The sequence below is a fragment of the Taudactylus pleione genome, unplaced genomic scaffold, assembly GCF_031769625.1.
Source record: "Taudactylus pleione unplaced genomic scaffold, aTauple2 ptg000690l, whole genome shotgun sequence".
NCBI classification, from domain to species: domain Eukaryota; kingdom Metazoa; phylum Chordata; class Amphibia; order Anura; family Myobatrachidae; genus Taudactylus; species Taudactylus pleione.
The window spans coordinates 4196256-4219644 of record NW_028285092.1 but is presented as its reverse complement, the minus strand read 5'-3'; the positions used below and the strand labels follow the sequence as shown (position 1 = coordinate 4219644).

The 23389-nt window shown below is 40.7% G+C and overlaps 1 protein-coding gene across 1 annotated transcript in view; it reads left to right on the top strand.

Annotated features, from left to right (window-relative positions):
* Nucleotides 1-23389, top strand: part of ANKRD44 (ankyrin repeat domain 44) — a 1197127-nt gene that overhangs the window by 254851 nt on the left and 918887 nt on the right. The window contains exon 4 of the mRNA XM_088456231.1: nt 12050-12120. Within this exon, the coding sequence (XP_088312357.1) occupies nt 12050-12120 (71 nt within the window). The remainder of the gene's footprint in view (nt 1-12049; nt 12121-23389) is intronic.

Sequence of the window (23389 nt, the reverse complement as noted above, 5' to 3'; positions counted from 1 at the left end):
ATTCATCATTACACAATTATCATTATTATTATTATCCTTTATTTATATGGCGCCACAAGGATTCCGCAGCGCCTTACATAGTACATAAACAGTGCACAAACATAGTACATAGACAGTTGAGCAGAACAAGAAAACAGTGTCATACAGTTTAAGACAATGCAATACAAGTACATGGTATATAAACACTGCTGCAACAGAAGCAGGATGGCAAAAGTCACGGGTTAGGTGCTTTTGAGTATAGAGCAGATAATATAAGTAAAGAAAGAATAAGCACAAGAGGAAATCATTAGTGATAATTATGTTTTAAACTCGTTGCGAGTTCAAAGTACCATACGGAGGCATCAGAGCCATAACTAGACTTTTTGGTGCCCTGTGCCAAAGAGAGAGTTGGCACCCCCACTCCCCCATTTTTTAAATAGGGACATAAGATAGTGCACCTGAAAAAGGGCCATGGCCTCATGTGGAAGGGCCAGAAAAGAGATAGGGGAGGCCAGGAGATGCTGGGGATAAAAGAAGAGAAAGCTACAAGTGACAATGATAATAAACAGGAAAATTGACAGGCCCAAACATCGCCCCCTGCCCTGTGCCACGGCACTGGTTGCACTACCCTAGTTATGGCCCTGGGAGGCATTCATCATGCCTCATTAACTAAAGTATCACTTCCGAAAAGCTGCTCTTATTGTGGAGTCAGCTTTTTTTGGAATTGTGATACTTTTCTCCTTTATCTATGCCCTCTCCGCTCCCAACTCCCAGCCTCTGCTCTGTGTGTCTCCCCTCTCCCTGCCCACAGCTCCTGCTCGGTGTCTCCCCTTGCCCAGACCTCACCCGCTGGTGTCTGTCCCAGGCCAATCCACCCCCTTACCTCTGTGTAATCACTTCCCCCACTGGAGCCTGTGGTCACCGGGCAAGGCTGCCGCTCTCTGCTCCCCCGGCTTCCAAATTTCTATTTCTTAAATAGATTATTTTTTTTCATTTATTTTAGTTTATATCTGCATCTATACCTATACAAGATGCTCCCTTCTGTGTTTTGAGGGTGTGGCTCCGGTTCCATGCTGATGCCGTGCATGTGCAGTAATGATAGTCATCCAGCAGAGAGCTGGATTTCTATAAACAGGAGGTGAAAATTATCACTAATCCAAAAATATGTCTTTGCAAAAGGAGGCACTTTTCGGAAGTGATAATTTTAAGGTAGACAAATGATGAATTACACAATTTTTTTGTCATTGTAAAATGAGCATTTAAAACTAAATGTTATTATTTTACAATTTTTACATGATGAATAGAGCCCTTAATACTTATCTTACGTAATACATTGGGCCTGATTCACTATGAATCACTATTGCGATTGCAGCTGTGATTACGCACGCAGTTCTTCTGCGAAAATATGCTAATGTCTGCAACTGCTTACCCGGCATAGAAATGCCTACTGGCACTTTCACACATACGTAAGACCTCACACTCCTGCATATACATCAGTAACATTCCCTCACGCAGAATTACAGCACGTCTGCCCTGACGCAGAAATTGCAACTGTTGTCACATGCAGTGAGTACTCAGGGTGCCGTTGCAGTGGCTAATTAATGCACGCCCAAGAAAGGGCATTCAAACGGACAGACATGCCTGCGTTTCTCCAACGAATCCCCCGTCACCACCCCCAAATGGTCACATCCCATCACCCGGCTTTGTATCTGTGTAAGTGATCGGAGTGCGATCACAATGCAGACCCACACACATGCACTGCGATGCAAATGCATGCGCAGTACACACCATCAGCTGATCTGCCTACTTTGTTGCAGTTATGATCCGTGATGAATCAGGGCTATAGTCAGAATATGTAGTAAGATCACCTGAATTTACTATACTAGCTAAGGGTGTGCACCGACCACTGTTCGTGTTTTGGTTTTGGATCTGAATCTCTCTTTGTGTTTTGGATCTGGATTGGTTTTGCCAAAACCACCCTTCCGTGTTTTGTGATTGGGGTTTTGTGTTTTGGATCTGTATTTTTTTGGAAAAAAGCATAAAAACAGCTAAAATCACAGAATTTGTTTTTTTCTTGTTCCTACGCTATTGTTAACCTCAATAATATTAATTTCCACTAATATCCAGTCTATTCTGAACACCTTACACCTCACAATATTGTTTTTAGGCCAAAAGGTTGCGCTGAGGTAGCTGGATAACTATGCTAAGCAACACAAGTTGGCGGCACAAACACGTGGCCCATCTAGGAGTGGCACTCCAGTGGCAGACAGGATGGCAGTTTGTAAAACTAGGCATCAAAGAGTACATACTGCAAAGAAAAAAAAAGGTACAAGATGGAATTGTCCTTGGGCCCTCCCACCCACATGTTGTATAAATAGGACATGCACACTTTAACAAACCAATCATTTCAGCGCCAGGGTCTGCCACATGACTGTGGCTGAAATGATTGGTTCATTTGGGCCCCCACAAAACAAGCTGGCAATGAATCTGTCCCTGCACAAATTGGTTCTACAGAGGCAAGTTGTTATCCTCATCCTACTCATCCACTGATTCCTCACAGAGTATTAATCCTCATCCTCACAGAGTATTAATTCGTCCCCACTGGAATCCACCACCACAGGTCCCTCTGTACTTTCTGAAGGCTGGTCTTCCTGGAAGAATTGATCATTCATTTTGATGAAAATCATCTTCTCCACATTTTGTGGAAGCAACCTCCTACACCTTTTGCTGACAAGGTTCCTGGCTGCACTAAAAAGTCTTTCGGAATACACACTGGAGGGAGGCAACTTTGGTAAAATAGAGCCACTTTGTACAGGGGCCTCCAAATTTCCTCTTTTTCCTGCCAGTACAGGTAAGGTCTGTCTGACATGCCTACTTGGATGCTGTCTCTGACATAATCCTCCGCCATTCTATCAATATGTATCATATGCAGTGACAGTAGACATGTCAGAAATTGTTGCCAGGTCCTTCAGTCCAGACCAGATGTCCAAACTTGGTCCTGCCTGCCCTGCATCACTGCCAGTGGTTTGCTTAGGATATCTAAGTTGTTTCCTGACAGCCCCAGTTGTGGGAGAAAATGAAGGAGCTGTTGACGAGTCACGTTCCGCTTCAGCTGACAGTGTTTCATCAGCAGGTCTTTGCACCTCTGCAGGCTTGTGTCCACCAGAAAGAGAGACACCATGTAGGCTTTAAACCTAGGATTGAGCACAGTGGCCAAAATGTAGTGGTTAGATTTCAACAGATTGACCACCCTCGAATCCTGGCAAAGCAAATGAGGGCTTCATCCTTAAGTCCCATATACTGAGCAGAATCGCTCCATCTTAGCAAAAGCTTGATGAGGGAAATGACCTGACTCAAGCTGGCAGTGTCTGAATTGACTTCATGTGTGGCAAGTTCGAAGGCCTGGAGAACCTTGCACAACACAGAAATCATTCTCCACTGCGCTTGAGTCAGGTGCATACCCCCTCCTTTGTCTATGTCATAGGTGGATTTATAGGCTTGAATGTCCTTTTGCTGCTACTCCATCCACTGAATCATATAGAGGGTTGAGGGCCTGATTCAGACCCACTCGCGAGCGGCTGTCCGCTCGCAAGTGGGTCGATGTTCTGCACTGAGCATGCGCACGACAGAGGGAGCTCCGTTGTGCGCATGCGCCAGACGCGACGAGCGAAGGATTTTCCTTCGCTCGTATTGTCTCTTCAAAGGGGGCGTGCTGTCGATGTTGACTGACAGCACGCCCCCTTTGGTGGGCGTGCCGGGGGCGTGCCTCCCTGACGGGGGCGTTCCCATGGGAACGCCTCCCGTCAGAAGCCGGCCCACTGACATCACTAGTGATGTCAGTGGGAGTGATTTTGGCTCTGATAGAGCCAAAATCACTCCGAGCCTTGTGGTTGAAAAACTCAACCACAGGCTTTTGTACGCAGTTTCGATGGTCTTGACCAACGCGGCCATCAAACTGCACGCTCGTATAGCCTGTGGGTGGTGACCCACAGCTATACGAGCGTCCAGGAGGATGCGCCATTTTCATGGAGGGCGGCCCTCATTCAAAGCGTGCGCTCTGCTCAGAGCGTACGGCTCTGAATGAGGGCCTGAGTTCCACCGTGTCACAACCTCTTGCTTCAGGTGATGGCAGGGCAGGTTCAAGAGTGTTTGCTGGTGCTCCAGTCTTCGGCATGCAGTCGCTGAATGACGAAAGTGGCCAGAAAATTTTCGGGACACCAAAAGCATCGCCAGCACATCCTTGTCGTTTTTCAGAAAATTATGCACCACCAAATATATTGTGTGAGCAAAACATGGGATGTGCTGGAATTTGCCCAGATGTAATGCCCACACAATATTGGTGGCCTTGTCAGATATCACAAATCCCCAGGAGAGTCTAAGTGGGGTAAGCCATTGGGCGATGATTTCCCTCAGTTTCTCTAAGAGGTTGTCGGTGGTGTGCCTCTTGCTGAAACCGGCGATACACAGCTTAGCCTGCCTTGGAACGAGCTGGCATTTCTGAGATGCTGCTACTGGTGTCTACCCAGTGGGCTGTCACAGTCATATAGTCCTTAGTCTGCCCTTTTCCACTTGTTCACATGTCCGTGGTTAGTGGACATTGGGTACAACTGCATTTTTTAGGACACTGAAGACACTTTTTCTGACGTCTCTGTACATTCTCGGTATCGCCTGCCTAGTGCAGTGGAATCTAGATGGGATTTGGTACCGGGGACACACTACCTCCATTAATTGTCTAAATCCCACTGCACTAATGGCAGATACCGGACACACGTCTAACACCAACATAGCTGTCAAGGCCTCAGTTATCCACTTTGCAACAGGATGACTGCTGTCGTACTTCATCCTCCTCGCTAAGGACTGTTGGAGAGTCAATTGCTTAGTAAAAGAAGTAGTGGTGTTCCAACTTCCTCTCTGGGATGATAAACGACTCCCAGCAGCAACAGCAGCAGCGGCAGCAGTAGGCGCAGCAATGCAGGATCCTCCAGAGGAATCTTGGATAGGAGAGGAGTCAGTCATGCTAGTGACATGGCCTTCAGGGCTACTTCCGATCCTGACTGAGGAGGAAATTGACGAGGCAGGAGTTGACAGTGTGGTTTGCAGGTGCTTGGATACAACAGGACAAAGGGATTTAGGTGTCCCTATACTGCTCAAGGTCTTAGCGAGTTTCTGAACTTGACAGTAACTTTTATGAATGCACTGTAGGTGACGTATAAGGGAGGATGTTCCTAGGTGGTTAATGTCCTTACCCCTACTTATTACACCTTTACATATGAAACATATGGCAAGACAGTAGTTGTCCGGATTTGGACTGAAATATTTCCAGACCAAAGAAGTGGAAATTTTGGACTTCTGCCCAGGCATGCCCGTGATGGGCTTTTTCATCCCACAGACAACAACTGTCTCCCCCGGTGCCTGATTTAAACAAACCACATCACCATCAGAATCCTCCTCGTCAACATCCTTCTCAGCTCCAGCTACACCAATATCCTCATCCTGTTGTACTTCAAAGTGACATCTTCAATTTGAATATCAGCAACTGGACTGTTGGTGCTCCTTCCAGCACTTGCAGAGGGTGTGCAAATGGTGGAAGGAGCCACCTCTTCCCGTCCTGTGTTGGGAAGGTCAGGCATCGCAAACCGCCCCCACACTTGGGCTCTCCATGGGGATTTGTGATATCTTCTTAGAATTAGAACGCACAGTTATTTGCTGTGCTTTTGCCAGCTTAACTTGTTTCAGTTTTTCTAGCGGGAGGAGGGCTTCCATCATCATGTGAAGCTGAACCACTAGTCATGAACATAGGGAAGGACCTTAGCCGTTCCTTTCCACTCTGTGTCGTAAATGGTATATTGGCAGGTTTACATTTCTCCTCAGATGATTTAATTATTTTTTTTGGTTAATTTTACTGAACTTTGGCTTTTTGGATTTTACATGCCATCTACTATGACATTGGGCATCGGCATTGGCAGACGACGTTGATGGCATTTCATCGGCTATGTCATGACTAGTGGCACCAGCTTCAGGAGGAAGTGGTTCTTGATCTTCTCCTATTTTATCCTCCATTATTTTTATGAAGTGCCTTATTTTTATGGAGTGAATAACCCCTGTAAAAGTTTATTGTTTTTGAAGGGCAGTGTACCCCTGCACCACACAGGACAGCACCTGTACAAAATTGAAGAAGGGCAGCAGCCTACACCACAACACACAGGACAGCTCTTATAAAAGGTTTTTTTTTTGAAGGGCAGCGTACCACTGCACCACTCAGGACAGCACCTGCACAAAACTGAAGAAGGGCAGCGGTCTACACCACAACACACAGGACAGCCCCTGTAAAAATGATTTGTATTTTTAGGCAGCGTAGCCCTGCATCACACAGGACAGCTCCTGTAAACATTATTTGTATTTTGGGCAGCGTACCTGCACCACACAGGACAGCACCAGTAAAAATTATTTGTATTTTGGGTAGCGTAGCCCTGCACAACACAGGACAGCACCTGCACAAAATTGAAGAAGTGCAGCGGCCTACATCACAACACACAGGACAGCCCCTGTAAAAATTATTTGCATTTTTGGGCAGCGTAGCCCTGCACCACACAGGACAGCACCTGTAAAAATTATTTGTATTTTTGGGCAGCGTAGCCCTGCACCACACAGGACAGCACCTGTAAAAATTATTTGTATTTTTGGGCAGCGTAGCCCTGCACCACACAGGACAGCACCTGTAAAAATTATTTGTATTTTTGGGCAGCATAGCCCTGCACCACACAGGACAGCTCCTGTAAAAATTATTTGTATTTTGGGCAGCGTAGCCCTTGTAAAAATTATTTGTATTTTGGGCAGTGTAAAACTGCACCACACAGGACAGCACCTGTGAAACTTATTTGTATTTTGGGTAGCGTAGCCCTGCACCACACAGGACAGCACATGTAAAAATTATTTGTATTGTTGGGCAGCGTAGCCCTGCATCACACAGGACAGATCCTGTAAAAATTATTTGTATTTTGGGCAGCATACCCCTGCACCACAAAGGACAGCACCTGCAAAAAATATTTGTATTTTTGGACAGCGTAGCCCTACACCACACAGGACAGCCCTTGGAAAAAATATTTGTATTTTTGGGCAGCGTAGCCCTGCACCACACAGGACATCACCTATAAAAATTATTTGTGTTTTTGGGCAGCGTAGCCCTGCACCACACAGGACAGCCCCTGTAAAAATTATTTGTATTTTGGGCAGCGTAGCCCTGCACCACACAGGACAGCACCAGTATAAATAATTTGTATTTTTGGGCAGCATAGCCCTGCACCATACAAGACAGCCCCTGTAAAAAATATTTGTATTTTTGGGCAACATAGCCCTGCACCACACAGGACAGTCCCTGTAAAAATTATTTGTATTTTTGGGCAACATAGCCCTTCAGCACACAGGACAGCACCTGTAAAAGTTATTTGTATTTTGGGCAGCGTACCCCTGCACCACACAAGACAGCCCCTGTAAAAATTATTTGTATTTTTGTGCAACATAGCCCTGCACCACACAGGACAACCCCTGTAAAAAGTATTTGTATTTTTGGACAGCAGCCCCTTGATAGGAGCACAGCACCCCAGCGCACCTATCTATGCCGCTGACAGGTGTGGCTGGCTAACAAGGCACGCACACAGAAAATGTAAAAAATATATATTTTTTAACACTGGTGGTAGGTGAAGAGAGCACCCCTGAAGGACAAGCACCTCCTAAACACAGCACTACAGCCAGCCAGCCCATATGGACAGGACAACAGCCAGCCCCTATATGGACAGCAGTAGCCGGCAACCCCTATGTATATGGACAAAGGCCCTCATTCAGAGCCGTACGCTCTGAGCAGAGCGCACGCTCTGAATGAGGGCCGCCCTCCATAATTATGGAGCGTCCTCCTGGACGCTCGTATAGCTGTGGGTCACCACCCACAGCCTATACGAGCGTGCAGTTTGATGGCCGCGATGGTCACGACCATCGCCACTGCGAGCCGGAGCCTGCGGTTGAGGTTTTCAACCGCAAGGCCCGGAGTGATTTTGGCTCTATCAGAGCCAAAATCACTCCCACTGACATCACTAGTGATGTCAGTGGGCCGGCTTCTGACGGTAGGCGTTCCCTTGGGAACAGTAGGAGCAGCTGCACTCTGGAATATGGTTTCATGGAGTTGCCCCTCTGCTTCACTGAAATTCAGGTAGAGGGGCCATGGGTAGGGACTGGGAGTAGGGACACTATAATCAGAGAATGCAGTTTTAGCTGCTTTAAACCATATCCTCTAATTTCACCTTTGGAAATATTTATGCAAGTCTCAGCAGAGGCATTTTGTGATGCCATGACTAATGCGCACACACACAAAAACATATTGATTGATTGAATTAATTCTTTTATGCACTTGGGAGGGAGAACACTCAATCGAGGCACCAGCCTCTTGATAAATGACACAGGCAGCACAGCATCCCTGCGCACCTACGTTGCTGATAACTGTGGCTAATACGCACACACAGAAAATAGTTTTTATTTTCACACTGGGAATGTGGCAGGCTAACACACACATACAAACAATACATTATTTTCTCACTGTTGGTGTGGCTAACACACAAAAAAATGTTTTTATTTTCACACTGGTGGTGTGGCAAGCTAACACCCACACATTGTTTTTATTTTCACACTGGTGGTGTGGCAGGCTAACATGCACACACAAAAATAGATTTTATTTTCACACTGGTGGTGTGGCTAACACTCACACACAAAAAAATGTTTTTATTTTCACACTGGTGGTGTGGCAGGCTAACACGCACACAAAAAAAATTGCTTTTCTATTCACACTGGTGGTGTGGCAGACTAATACGCAAACACACAAAAAATATTTTTATTTTCACACTGGTGGTGTGGCTAACATGCACACACAAAAAAAATGTTTTATTTTTTCACTGGTGGTGTGATTAACACGCACACAAAAAATTGTTTTTATTTTTTACACTGGGTTGAAGAAAAGCACCCCTGATGGACAGAGCAACTCCTGTACAACACAGCAGAACAGCCAGCCCCTATGGACAACAGCCAGCCAGCCCCTATGGACTACAGCCAGCTTCTATGGACAGGACAACAGCCAGCCCCTATATGGATTAATATAGACAACAGCTAGCCAGCCCCCATGGACAACAGCCAGCCCCTATGGACAGGACAACCTCAAAACAGCCAGCCAGCCCCTATGGACCCTATGGACTACAGCCAGCTCCTATGGACTACAGCCAGCCCATATTATTATTATTATTATTAATCTTTATTTATATGACACCACAAGGGTTCTGCAGTGCCTCACAAAGTACATAAACAAATGAGCAAACACAAAAACAGCAACTTACAGTACAAAACAATACAGGATCAGAACATTGCTGCAATAGCGATCATAACACCCAGAATAAGCAGTAGGTCTTCAGCTACCAAGTATTTGGTGCCCTTGTGGGGAGGGGCATACATACCGGGGTGACACAGATAGGGTAGACAGTGAGAAAGAAGCATGTAAGCAGCAGGTTAGGATGAGAGCTGAAAGGCTTTGAAGTACTGGGTCTTGAGAGCTCGTTTGAAGATTTGTAGAGAGGTAGAGAGTCTGTAAGGGAGAGGGAGTGACTTCCAGAGGAAGGGAGCAGCACAGGCAAGATCTTGGAGGCAGGAGTTGGTGGAAGTAATCAGTAGGCAAGAGAAGCGAATGCATTTATTGGAAAGGGAGGGTGTTTAGTGTGATGCAGATGACAGGGGCAGGACAACAGCCAGCCCCTATATGGTATGGATTATGGACAACAGCCAGCCCCTATGGACAACAGCCAGCCAGTCCCTATGGACAGGACAACCTCACAATTATGCACAACAGCAGCACAACCTCACAAGTCACAATTATTCACAACAGCTCCCAGCTCCCTCTATCTTCACTCTCCACAGCCAGAATGAAAAATGGTGGCGATCGCAAGACATTTATACAATCCAAAATCCACAAGAATCCGACAGTGGGATGATGATGTTTTGCCTCGTTTTGAGATCAGAGTCAGGTGGGAAAACCCAAGCTGACTCAGATCTGCCTTGTATCTGCTAAGTTCGGGTGGGTTTGGCTCTCAGGGAACTGAACCCGCTCATCTCTCCTACAATGTGTCATAAATCTGGCCTAATGCTGACTTTATTGAACTTATTTATGTTGCAATATATAGATGGCAAGTCCCTTAGTGCTCCACACCTATTGAGCAGCTGGTAGTCACTTTCTAGGGCAGTGGTCAGGAAACAGGGGTAAATTACCCCACATAGAGAAAAAATGAAATTCCTTGGGGTAATGGATGGACAGCCGGGCATGCATATGAATCATTCTATAATCATTCTATAATATAGAATGATTCATATGCATGCCTGGCTGTGCCCCAGGTAGGCTCTAAGCCAGATGCCCGCTGAGATGTTATTACCAGCGGGCGACCGGCTCCTTCCCTGCAGCGCCGCGTTAGCCAGAGGCTGGAGTTCTCTTCTGAACTCCAGCTTCCAACTCTCTCCATGAGAGAGACGTCATGACATCTCTCCCATAGTTCCGGACAGGATGGCAGCAGATGCAGGAGCGGGATTAAGTTAAGTGTTTTTTTTTTACAAGCGGCACTACAGGGGCACTATATGGGGGCACTACTACAGGGGCATTATATGGGGGCACTACTACAGGGGCATAACTATTGGGGCACTACTACAGGGGCATTATATGAGGGCACTACTATATGATTTCCTTCCTTTCAAATCAAGGAGGTAACATTGGCATATATTTTGGGGTAAAAGGTAATAAAATTCCCTGACCCCTGTTTTAGGGTATCCCTTTTTACCCAAAACAATAAAAATGTGTACAAGAAATTAAAGTGATCTCAGCGCTCACGGTGTAACATAAAAGATTAATATAAAACAAGAATTTTATATAAAAACAAATATACTTTCTTCATAAAAACATAAAGTGCATACCTTACTTACAAAATGAGTAAGCATAAAATCATGTATAATTAGCTCAAGCAGGGGGCATAAAAAATATAGATAGTTCCTTCCATAAGGTAGCTGTGAGTGTCACTCCAGATCTAAAAAGCAGGGGCTTTGGACAATACCCTGTTTTTGGACACTCACAGGCAGAGCTCATTTTAAGTCCTTGGCAGAATGAGAGCTGCACCTCCAAACCACCGACGCGTTTCGAGCTTGAATGCTCTTTATCAAGGCTGGTGACTCCTCCCTCTTCACTCTCCACAGCCAGAATGAAAAATGGTGGCGATCGCTGGACCTTTATACAATCCAAAATCCGTGAGAATCCGACAGTGGAATGATGACGTTTTGCCTCATTTTGAGATCCGAGTCAGGCGGGAAAACCCGAACTGACTCTGATTTGCCTCGTATCTGCTAAGTTCCGGTGGGTTCGGTTCTCAGGGAACCGAACCCGCTCATCTCTACTATAAAGTGTCATAAATCTGGTCTAATGCTGACTTTATTGCACTTATTTATGTGACAATTTCTGAATGCTACTAGACTGAGCAAATTCCATTGAAAGTAGAAAACATGTATTGGGTTATATTACTTCTAAGACACTGTAAGTTATAAGTTTGTATACATAAAAAGTACGCATAGCCTCAAATGTTCAGTTATGATTTCCAATACTGTATGTGTAACCCGTCAAGCTTATTTAAATATATTGGACTGGAAATCTATATATCTTCAATGCATTTTGCAGAGATTTGACCATGCAGCAAAATTCTTCATCTCACAAGCCCGTAAAAGCAGCCACGAATAATTGAATTACTTGCATTGAGGCCTTAATTATTTATCTGCTTGTTAATTATCTTATCCTGACCTGTTTTAAAAGCATGTGGTTTTGACCATATTATATGCAATGTATGACTCGTTAATCAATCTCTACCCCAATGTTGCCTATATTTGCGTTTATTTAGCAAATTGCCTATATTTGAAAATGTGTCTGTCTGTATGTACATGTAGATCCAGTATTGCACAATATGTTTGTGATTATAGGAATAACATGGGTTTATTTTTTCATTTGTATCAGGAGCTCGTGTAAATGCCAAAGACAACATGTGGCTTACTCCTCTCCATCAGGCTGTTGCATCAAGAAGTGAGGTTAGTGGGATATTTTAGTAAGTCAGTCATGTAACATTATGCACAGTTGATACATGGTTATTTATAAAACACCTAACAATTTACATTTCTGGGGTAAAAATAGGTTGGAGCTTAGGAGTTGAGTTTATCATATTGATTAATATGTTCATATAGTTTTCCTTCATCTCTGGGTGTGGCTTGGGCAGAGCAGGACATGGACAATGTTGACAGGCTTTTGTCGTTGTGTATATTTCTAAATATATACATGTATATCATTGCAGCAAGCTTTCATTAATTGTGGTAGGAGCTCTATTTGCACAGCATTCTCATGATCCACATAGTGAGGTGTGGCATCCTTTATAATGAGACTGTAATAAACACAAATAAAAAAGGAATTATGAATGATGGAATGTTAGAACAAGCTCTATAAAGCACAAATAGAGTATTAACATTATATGGAGAAATTGTAGCTGCTGTCTGACAATATTGTCAAATTGTGCTGGGGTCAGTGATGCATAAACTGGGTATAAATAGATGATTAAAAAAAAGAAAGAAAGTGATGCACTTATACCTCACAATGTACTGTTGTGATAATAGTAAATAAACCAACAACTAAGTACAATGGTGTAAATGTGTATTGTGCTTTGTTTGTTGTTTACTTACATGGAGTTTGTACACTTGAACATTTAATAGAAATTACTGAAACAGAATTTCTTCCTCAGATTCCATAGGAATTACCTTGGGGTATGTGGTTGAAGTGATCCAGGCATCAAACTGTTACAAGCTTTTGCTCCCAGGATAGAAGAAAAAGATTATGCTAAAGATGAGATTATAAAAATTCACAATTATCACTTAACTGGAAATTAATTTTCTGTTACTAAAAAATAAACATTTATTATCACACTAGAAACACACAATTAAAAGAAAATAGTATAGCATGTATCATAATTCATATGACAATTTGTATCTATATCTAAGTCAATCTCAATTTTGCATAAAGCTTTGACAAACAGTGTCTTTCAGACTACATATAGATATTTTGTAAACCAAAAGTTCCTGTCTCCACATATGATGTTAGTAATCGGTATAAATCCTATGTTAATAAAAGTTTGTACACAAGAAACAAACAGTATTTCTGACCAACGGGTGCACAGTTCCTAAGACCCAGAACATAGAAAAATCCCCTGCAATATCTCAAAGTGCGTCTCACTTATAAATAGGCTCTGTGCCAGACGGAGGATGGCGGCGGCCGGCTGCAGCTGATTGTACTAAGTCCTCTTGTGTTTGGGGGACCTCAGTGTATGGTCACGGCATCAATCTTACTGGGTCTATCCCAAATAGCAACACTGAAGTAGTATAGCTGGCACTTGTAGTAAAGGAGCACGCTGGAAAACTGCAGTCTGGTAGTTGTCGTGGTTTATATTTGTTGGAAATCCTTTGGATCGGTAGTAGGACAGGTTTGTCAGGAATCTTTGGGCAGTCAGAGGACAGTCAATACCCCACTGTTGACATGTTTCGCTTTATTCTGGAGCTTTCTCAAGACATGGGTACTGACATCTAAAGGCCCCCATATATCAGCAATTGATTGCAGCAATCATGCAAATAACAATCGATTGTGTATAACAATCTTTCCCTTTTTCAATCGATTCTGGCAATTATGCAATCTGCAATTGATTGAAAAAGGGAAAGATTTTTATACACAATCGATTGCAAAATGCACAATTGCAGCAATCAATTGCTAATGTATGGGGGCCTTTAGCCACATTTAAACAATATCAGTATTTTAAAAATTCAGAAGCCTTGTTGATTTAAAAAGAAAAGAAAGTGCACATATATTTATTCCAAAGCACAAAACATTGAGTGTTCGCTTAAGAAATATAATATAAGAAAGAGAGAACTACACAAAATAAATGCATTTATATAATATAATGAGTTTCCATATTAGTTTTTTGTTTATTTTGTACTATTAATCTTTTTCCTTTAAGTTTCCATAATGTATTTATACTTTATAAATATAGACAATCTTTTTATTTATAATAAACATTATTCAATTTCTTATCTAACCACGAAAGGTACCTATATCAGAAATACAGTACATAACCCAAAAATTACAAATAACCAAAGCTGCTAATTAATATGGTAAAAAAAAAATCACAATCCATGAAATTACAATGCCCAGAGATCTCCCATCCTCAAATAGACCTAGTTCTTTCCTGCTTCAAGATAATCATTTCAGAAATACCTTTGTATGCAACTCTACTTCTGCTTTCCTTCCTAAATCATTTCTTCCTCTAAAAAGGGGGGATGATGTCAGCCGGTTTTGCTATTAAACCATGGTATGCTATAGTGACAGATGTCCTCTCGCAGGGCCTGGATCTTGCACATGTCTAATAATACCTTTGTATCAATATATTTACAATGTATCTATAGTAGTATCATCTAATGTCTATTCATACTAAATATCTGTTCATTTAGCTCATATTCCTAGAGAGGTGTAAAATACCTATATTATTATTCAATTTCTTATCTAACCACGAAGGGTACCTAAATCAGACATACATTACCCAAAAATTACAAATAACCAAAGCTGCTATTTATTAAGATAAGAAACACAATTCATGGAATTTCAACGCCCAGAGGTCTCCCGTCCTCAAATGGACCTATTTCTTTGCTGTGTAGCTTCAAGGTAAATAATTCAGAAACACCTTTGTATGCAACTCTACTTCTGCTTTCCCCCTTAAATCATTTCTTCCTTTCAAAGGGGGGATGATGTCAGCCAGATCTGCTAATGGACCATGGTATGCTATAGTGACAGACGTCCTCTCTAAGAGCCTGGGCCTTATGCCTGTCCAAAAATACCTCTGTATCAATACGTTTACACTGTATCTATAGTAGTATCATCTAACTGTCTGTTCATTTAGCTAATATAGGTTTAAGAATATGAAAAGAATCCGCACCGATCCTTATATTAGTATATCTATTTAATCTCACCCTTTCGACTAAATCTCTATGTGGATGTTCAACTATTAGTGTTGATGCTTTTCTTTCCATTTTTAACGGAAAATAAATGTAGAAAAAGGTGCTACCCTGCTCACTTAAAGTACTTAGATAAAAAAGAAAGAAAAAAGATGTGAGACTATCGGTGCACTCTCGGGTATTCAAGGGCAGGTGCTCAGCTCCAATGTTATTGATGTTACAGAAGCAACATAGAAAAAATAAAAAGTAACTTTTATTTAATATTTATTAAAATGGAAATTTATTCCATAAAGGTGTCTGTAATGATATTCAGTTAACCTTATACACAGCAAAGCAGACCTTTATCTAAGTAACTGTTTATTTGACTATTGCTGAGCAGATTTTATTGATACAATCACAAGAGTCATGATACATTGTAACAATAAGTTAACTGGAGTTACCATCGATTAAAGCTACAGTGAATTGGCTCTGCTCTGATGAATAGAAATATTAAAGCTATATAATAAATGAGCAGTAATTTGTATTCTATGCAGCGCTTAATCAGAATCTATACTGATAATATAAATCACTGACTCAGTGGCCTCATTATAAATTTTATTTACCACTTTTCCTACTTTTTGCACTATATTCTATGTTTTAACTATAAATGTTATGGAATAAATTTCCATTTTAATAAATATTAAATAAAAGTTACTTTTTATTTTTTCTATGTTGCTTCTGCAACATCAATAACATTGGAGCTGAGCACCTGCCCTTGAATACCCGAGAGTGCACCCGATAGTCTCGCATCTTTTTTCTTTCTTTTTTATCATTTAGCTAATATCCCTAGAGAGGAGTAAATTGCCTTTGTTGAAAAAATAATATTAATAATATATATCCTTAGTTGTATTAGTACCTATAGTCCAAAAACTGCTAGTCTACGAAACCCTACATAGGGGTCCCCATCATCAACACAGCCTGATTACATACTACTCAACTTCTGAGTGTTACCTTTAGTACATCTTCATTTTCACTTAAACCCCTAAGTAAAATAGATAATAGATACTTCTGTTTTTAGTAGACTCCCAGGTCCATTTAATTGTTCTTTAGTGGCGGACACCCTCTTACAGAACTCAGTTTGTAGTAGACCTTTTGTCACCTCTATTAGTCTACACAGGTGAAATCTAGGGCTATATTAAGACCCTTCTGGTGCAAAGTGTCTAATTTGAAAATCCAGTTGGATTCCACCAGGCATAATTTCTTGAATCTATCTCCCCCTCTCTTTGTCCCCAAAATTTGTTCTACAACAACAAGTTTTAAATCTATCGGATTTCCTCCATGCATCTTGGAGAAATGTCTAGATGCACTATGGTTCTGTACTTTCTTCAGTATGTTTTGTCTATGTTTTCTAAATCTGTTCTTAACTGACCTCGTGGTCCTACCTACATACTGAAAAGTGCATGGACATTCAAGATGCAGTATATACTGATTCACAGTTTAGAAATTGGGAGATGGGAAATGTATTATTGTTTGAAGAAGATTTTATTATAGTATGTTTGTTTTGTATGTACTTACATGTAAGGCATACTGTTTTATTGCACCTATAGTACCCCAAGGGTCTATTAGGCAACCGTGAGGTATTTTCTGGTGTATTCATTTTGTTTCTAAGTTTACTCAGGGCTAAGATGTTTCGAAGGTTTTTGTTCTTCTTAAAAACAAATTTTGGGTTCTTTTTTATGCAATTTGATAAAATTAAATCTTGTTTTAGCATCTCATAATTATTGTTCAAAATATTTAATTTTTTTGTATTTATTTGTGAATTTAGAGATAAAGGGAATAAATTCCCCTTTATTGGGTTTATGCCTCCTTGCCACAGGGATCAATTCCACCAATAGGGTGGTTGAATCACTTGATGTTTTTATTTTGGGGCCTTCCAGTCCTAGTAGTGTAGATCTGAACAATGAACAAATATAAGTTCTTGCTTCTTCTAGCAGTGCATGGGGATATCCCAGTCTCCTAAAATCACCTAACATTTCCTCCATTTGTGTTATAAAATCTACATCTTCTCATAATTACACCTAAGGCAAAAAAGTTGATTTTTTTGGTATATTGGTTATCCATGGGCGATAGTGCCCACTTTTATAATGCAGGTAATTCCCCACTCCAATTTCTTTTCTATAATTTGAAGCTCAAACTTTATTATTCTCATCTATGAAAAATGAGACATCCAACTAATTAATATATTAAAAATTAAATGTGTTCGTAAATTTTAGATTGTACTCATTTGTATTCAGATATCTCACAAAATCAAGTGCCAAATTAATACCTCAATCGCAAATAATAAACAAATCATCAATAAAGTGGCCACAGAGGACCAGGTTCTCTCTATATGGACCACTCCAGATGTGTTCTTGCTCGAAGCGACCCATATAGAGAGTCGCATAACTCGGTGCAAACCTGGTCCCCATTGCCATCCCAAGTGCTTGTAAAAAATATTTAAACTCAAATAGAAAATAATTGTTTGTCAAAATAAACAAAATAGCATCTAATACAAGGTCACATCGTCCTACAGTCATGGAATGATCTTGATCTAAAAAATGTTTTACTGATTATATTCCCTTTTGGTGGGGAATATGAGTATAGAGAGCTTGGGCATCAAGGGTTAAAAACCCCACCCTGGTGTCCATTCAATGTCTAGCATTTTTTTGTAATATACTGTATGAGTAGTGTCTTTAATATATGACTTTAAATTGATGATGTAACCTTGTAAGTGATTGTCAATAAAATAAGATAAATTAGAAGTGACCTTAAACACGAAATTATAGGTCTCCCAGGGGTGCAGAAAGTGACTTATGAATTTCAGAAAGGTGATAAAAAATAGGAGTGACTGGGTGTAGTGGAAATAAAAATGATGCTTCTTCTTTATTTACAGACCTATTCTCCATTGAGTCATCTAACAGTTGTCTTAGTTCCTGCAGAAACAGGGGGTGGGGTTGTCCCTCGGGGGAGTGTAAAAGCTCTCATCCCAAAGCTGTCTATAATCTTCCGCAACATAATCATCTCTATTATGGATTACAACTCCACCCCCTTATCTGCAGGTTTAATAACCACCGACAAGTCTTCCTTCAAATTTCTTAGAGCTTTACGCTTCCATTAAGTAAGATTCCCGCTCGTGTTTTTATTTCTAATGGAAAAAAGAGAGTAAATACTGCGCTAAGCTGAACAGGGTGAAAGTTAATCAAAATTACTTTTAATACATATGAATATATGCGCCACATACAATATATAATATACACAACAATATATGATGCAATAAAAAATAAAATTAAAAATCAAGAAAAAAATCCTAAAACATCACTTTCCCACTCTAAGGTGAATCCCAGATATATAAGCAAATGCAGGGAGTCTAAAATGGTGACCTTGTAGAGAGCTCTCTTAATATTGAACTTAGGTCAGCGTGAACCACTTCCAGTGTGAGTATTAATAGTCCTTAGACAATGCTAGCAAGATGTAACAATCCAAGATACCTCAAATCCAAAGTTCCTCAAATAGACACGTTGGGTGTAATGAAGGCCCTTGTTGCCATATTACCATGTATCAGATTCAGTCAGCTGGTGGCATGTGGGATTGTCTCTCCTGCCATCGCAGCCTGTATCTCTGGCCCAATGGGCATACGGTAGTTCAGCTGGCGAGGTATGGGGACAACTCCTTGGTCATCACAATGTATATCCCAGGTCCAGTCGGCTGATATCATAAATGGTAAGAGGTATGATGATCTTGCGGCACCAATCTTCCACAGATAGGAGATGGAGTAAACAAATAATGGCTCCCGTTGATCTGGGAAGGTGAGAAAGGGAAATGCCAAAAGGGACTGATTAACTTTCACCCTGTTCAGCTAAGCGCAGTATTTACTCTCTTTTTTTCATTTGTTATGGAGGACTGACTATCCTCTTTCTGTACAGCTGCTTGCTACAGGGCTTAGAATCTCATCCCGTGGTAGCGCCACTCTGGTATTTTTATACCTTTTGCTATTTGTGTTTTTATTTCTACCCTTAGGTTTACATATTTCTCTGAAATCATCCATAGTTTTATTATGAAAAATAGTAATAGCAGCACTTTTTTGTTCCATGGGAAAAAATGTTTATTTCTTTTTAAGGGTAACCTTATTTTTACTGTTGAATGGGCCTCCACTTATATCATAGATCATACAGGGATCATTTGGAATAGATTCTGATCTTAGATCCTTCAAGATTATAAGGCACTTCTGATCCTCTCTATCTAATATGATTGAATAGTTTCCACCTTCTTGGGATTTGAGTTGTTTATTAGCAAAGTACCTTTTCCTGCAAAGGGTTCTAACATATTTGTTTAGATCTAAGAAAAGATCAAAAATGTTGGGTTCACTGGTAGGTGCATAGTTGAGACCTTTCTTTAAAATTTGCATCTCTAATTGGGTTAGGGTTCTATTTGAAAGGTTATAGATGCCATTACTATTCATCTCTAAATTTTTCTTCTTTGTTTTCCCCTTTCCTCTTCTGCCCCTGAGAATCTTGGTCTTTTTGTAGTGCAATTTCTTAGAGGGCTGAATGGATTTGTATGTCGGTAATCTTTCCACCTGTTGTCCCTGGATAAAAAAATTTTTTATTCTTATGTGGATGGGAGTGACTCATCTTTAGGTGTATTTCTTTGCATAACAATATTTTCTCTCCTTTCATTTTTAGATGGAATTCTTACTTTCCCTTGGAAATATGGGTATTTTGGTGTATTAATTTTTCTAGGTTTATATGTAGTTTGGTAGGTATTACTGTTAAGTGAATTAGTAGGGGCTCCAAATGATTTTTTATATTTTTTTATTTTTTTACTCTATTTTTCTTATAATCCTTTAGATACTTATTGGTCAGCAGTTCTTTTTCAAATCTAACCACTTTTTCATTAGTAGTGGCATGTTTTTCTTTAAATGCCACAGTATCTTTAAATGTAGTTCTTCCTTAATTTTTTCTATCTCATTAGTCATTTTAGTCACTTTGGTTTCTCTGTATTGTTAGATCAGGATTACCATTTATAGACAAACTTTTAACCACTTGCCTGGCATGGACATCATTTTCTGTCCACACCAAGCAGTTCTTTACCTGCACTGGATGTAAAATTTAATCCAGACAGATAAACATGAGGGCGGCTGCAGGAAGAGAATCTTCCCGCAGCTGCTGCTCTCAGAGGGACCTCAGTTCCATCTGCTTGACAGCACCCTCTCCCCCTCTGTCTGCTGTGCTGCTGATCACTGCTGATTGGTCAGCAAAGCAGGACCCCTTACCCAGCGCATGCAGAACTGAGCAGCCGCTGTGGATAAGTATGTTAACCTCCCCCCTCTCGCTCCTGACATACCTGGTTCCTGTATCCGGTCTCAAATTGAATGTCGCGATTTTCACAATGTTTCCGATGTTCCAATGGTGGTTCAGATGTTCAGTTATTTTAAAAAACAATTTTTTTACAAATCTTAAAAAATAAAAGTTATTTTTTTTTTTTATGAAGCCATTTTGGATAAGTTAAAATGTGTGTTCCTCACCCAATTCATGCATAAAAAACCCGTTGATTTTGGAGTGATTTTTGGAGAAAAAAAAGTGTCAGTTAAGTGGTTAAATATCCTCAAACCTCTAGGGATAATATTTCTATCAGTTTAATGTTGTAGTGAGATCCCATCCCACCAGCTCCTCATTTCATCTCTAAGGAGATCCTCCAGACGGTGAATTAATTTATTAATATCAGGTGCAGTGTCTACAAATCTATCCATATCTCCATCTTTCTTAAAGGACATTATATAAGCCTCCCTTCTATTTTTCCTTTCATTACAACACATAAATTCCATTTTAAATATAGGTAAATATATTTCAGTGAAGTGATAATTTGATATATAGTCAATAAAGATAAATGAAAAAACATACACTTATCAGCTGCTAAGGACAATTTGGTAATCTGAAAAAACAAACTGAAATATTCAGTTTTCAGGCGTAATTGTGAGAAGGATGTAGATTTTATAACACAAATTGAGGAGATGTTAGGTGATTTTAGGAGACGGGGATATCCCCATGCACTGCTAGAAGAAGCAAGAACTTATGCTTGCTCATTGTTCAGATCTACACTACTAGGAGTGGAAGGCCCCAAAATAAAAACATCAAGTGATTCTACCACCCTATTGGTGGACTCGATCCCTGTGGCAAGGAGGCATAAACCCAATAAAGGGGAATTTATTCCCTTTATCTCTAAATTCACTCAAAGAAAATAAAAATTATTTTGAACACTAGTTATGAGATACTAAAACAAGATCCAATTTTATTGAATTGCTTAAAAAATAACCCAAATATTATATTTAAGAAGAACAAAAACCTTAGAAACATCTTAGCCCCAAATTAACTTAGAAACAAAATGAATACACCAGAAAATACCTCACGTTTGCCTAATAGACCCTTGGGGTGCTATAGGTGCAATAAAACAGTATACCTTACATGTAAGTATATACAAAACAAACATTCTATAATAAAATCTTCTTCAAACAATAATACATTTCCCATCTCCCAATTTCATGCACTCTTCAGTATGTAGGTAGGACCACGAGGTCAGTTAAGAACAGATTTATAGAACATAGACAAAAGATACTGAAGGAAGTACAGCACCATAGTGTATCTAGACATTTCTCCAAGATGCATGGAGGAAACCCGAAAGATTTAAAACTTATTGTTGTAGAACAAATTTTGGGGACAAAGAGAGGGGGAGATAGATTCAAGAGATTATGCCTGGGGAACCAACTGGATTTTCAAATTAGACACTTTGCACCAGAAGGGTCTTAATATAGCCCTAGATTTCACCTGTGTAGACTAATAGAGGTGACAAAAGGTCTATTTGAGGATGGGAGACCTCTGGGCATTGAAATTCCATGAATTGTATTTTTTATCTTATAAATAGCAGCTTTAGTTTTTTGTAATTTTTGGGTCATGTATCTCTGAATTATTTACCCTTCGTGGTTAGATAAGAATTTGAATAATAATATAGGTAATTTACTCCTCTCTCGGAATATGAGCTAAATGAACAGATATTTAGAATTAATTGACATTTAGATGATACTACTATAGGTACATTGTAAATATATTGATACAGAGGTATTATTGGACATGTGCAAGGTCCAGGCCATGCGAGAGGACATCTGTCACTATAGCATACCATGGTTCATTAGCAAAACGATTTCATCCCCCCCCCCCTTTTAGAGGAAGAAATTATTTAAGAAGGAAAGCAGAAGTAGAGTTGCATACAAAGGTATTTCTGAAATATTTACCTTGAAGCTAAGCAGTAAAGAACTAGGGATCTGAATCAGACCCGTTCGCTAGTTGCAGCCACTTGCTCCCAGCGTATGCAAATTCAGCTAAGTGACTTCAAGGCATACGCTCACACAGCAAACACAAAAGCACGCCCACTATGTCTTGGCGAGCGATCACTTTGTGTTTACAGACACCCACCAGCCTGTCTTTTGCCGCCCACTAGCGCATGTCATCTCCAGGAAGTATATATAGCCATCGGTACATCGGGAACCATCGGATCAGACTTCAGCGCTTGCGGTTGACTGTACCCTACCGCAAGCTCTGCGAGCAGTTCTGTATAAAAATCTACAAACAAAAATGGCAGCTGCTCAATCAATCCAGCAGTACTAATCAGGTGCATGAAAGGGAGGGGTCACACTAAGTAGAAAAAGGAGGGGGATTTAACCCCCTATTGTACCTCAGCACACTGAAAAATACCTGCAACAATATGTGAAGACTATATGGTCATAGAAATTCAGAGATATTAGTTGCATGCATTTGCAAATACATGGGAGGCTGCTGGGCCACGTCACGGCTTCTCTGTTACCAGCAGTCCCTAACACTAAGGGGTTCACGTCCGGGGCGCAGTGCACCCCAAAAAACGTCCAGCCCAGGACCCCCCTAGGGCATCACACGAAAATGGAAAAAGAGTGACAGTGCAGTGTAAAGTATAGCTGTGTGTGACTAATCATTAAGTGTGGAATGAGAGGTTAAAATATATGTGAAAAAATACATGAATAATAAACAAACATAAAAGGTGATGTGAAAAGCAACTATGTGTATTAAGTGGTGATGCCTTGAGGAGGCCGAGCCAGACCAGTCCCGGGGGCCCTACGCCCAAACGCTCACCCCAAATGTAAAATATACCAATTATAAGGCCTCATGATAAAGGCACATATATAATTTTGTCAAATGTAAGGCCTCATGATAAAGGCACATACATAAATGCATCCAAATTGAGAGCCAGCTTACCTGGGAGTCACCCCTGG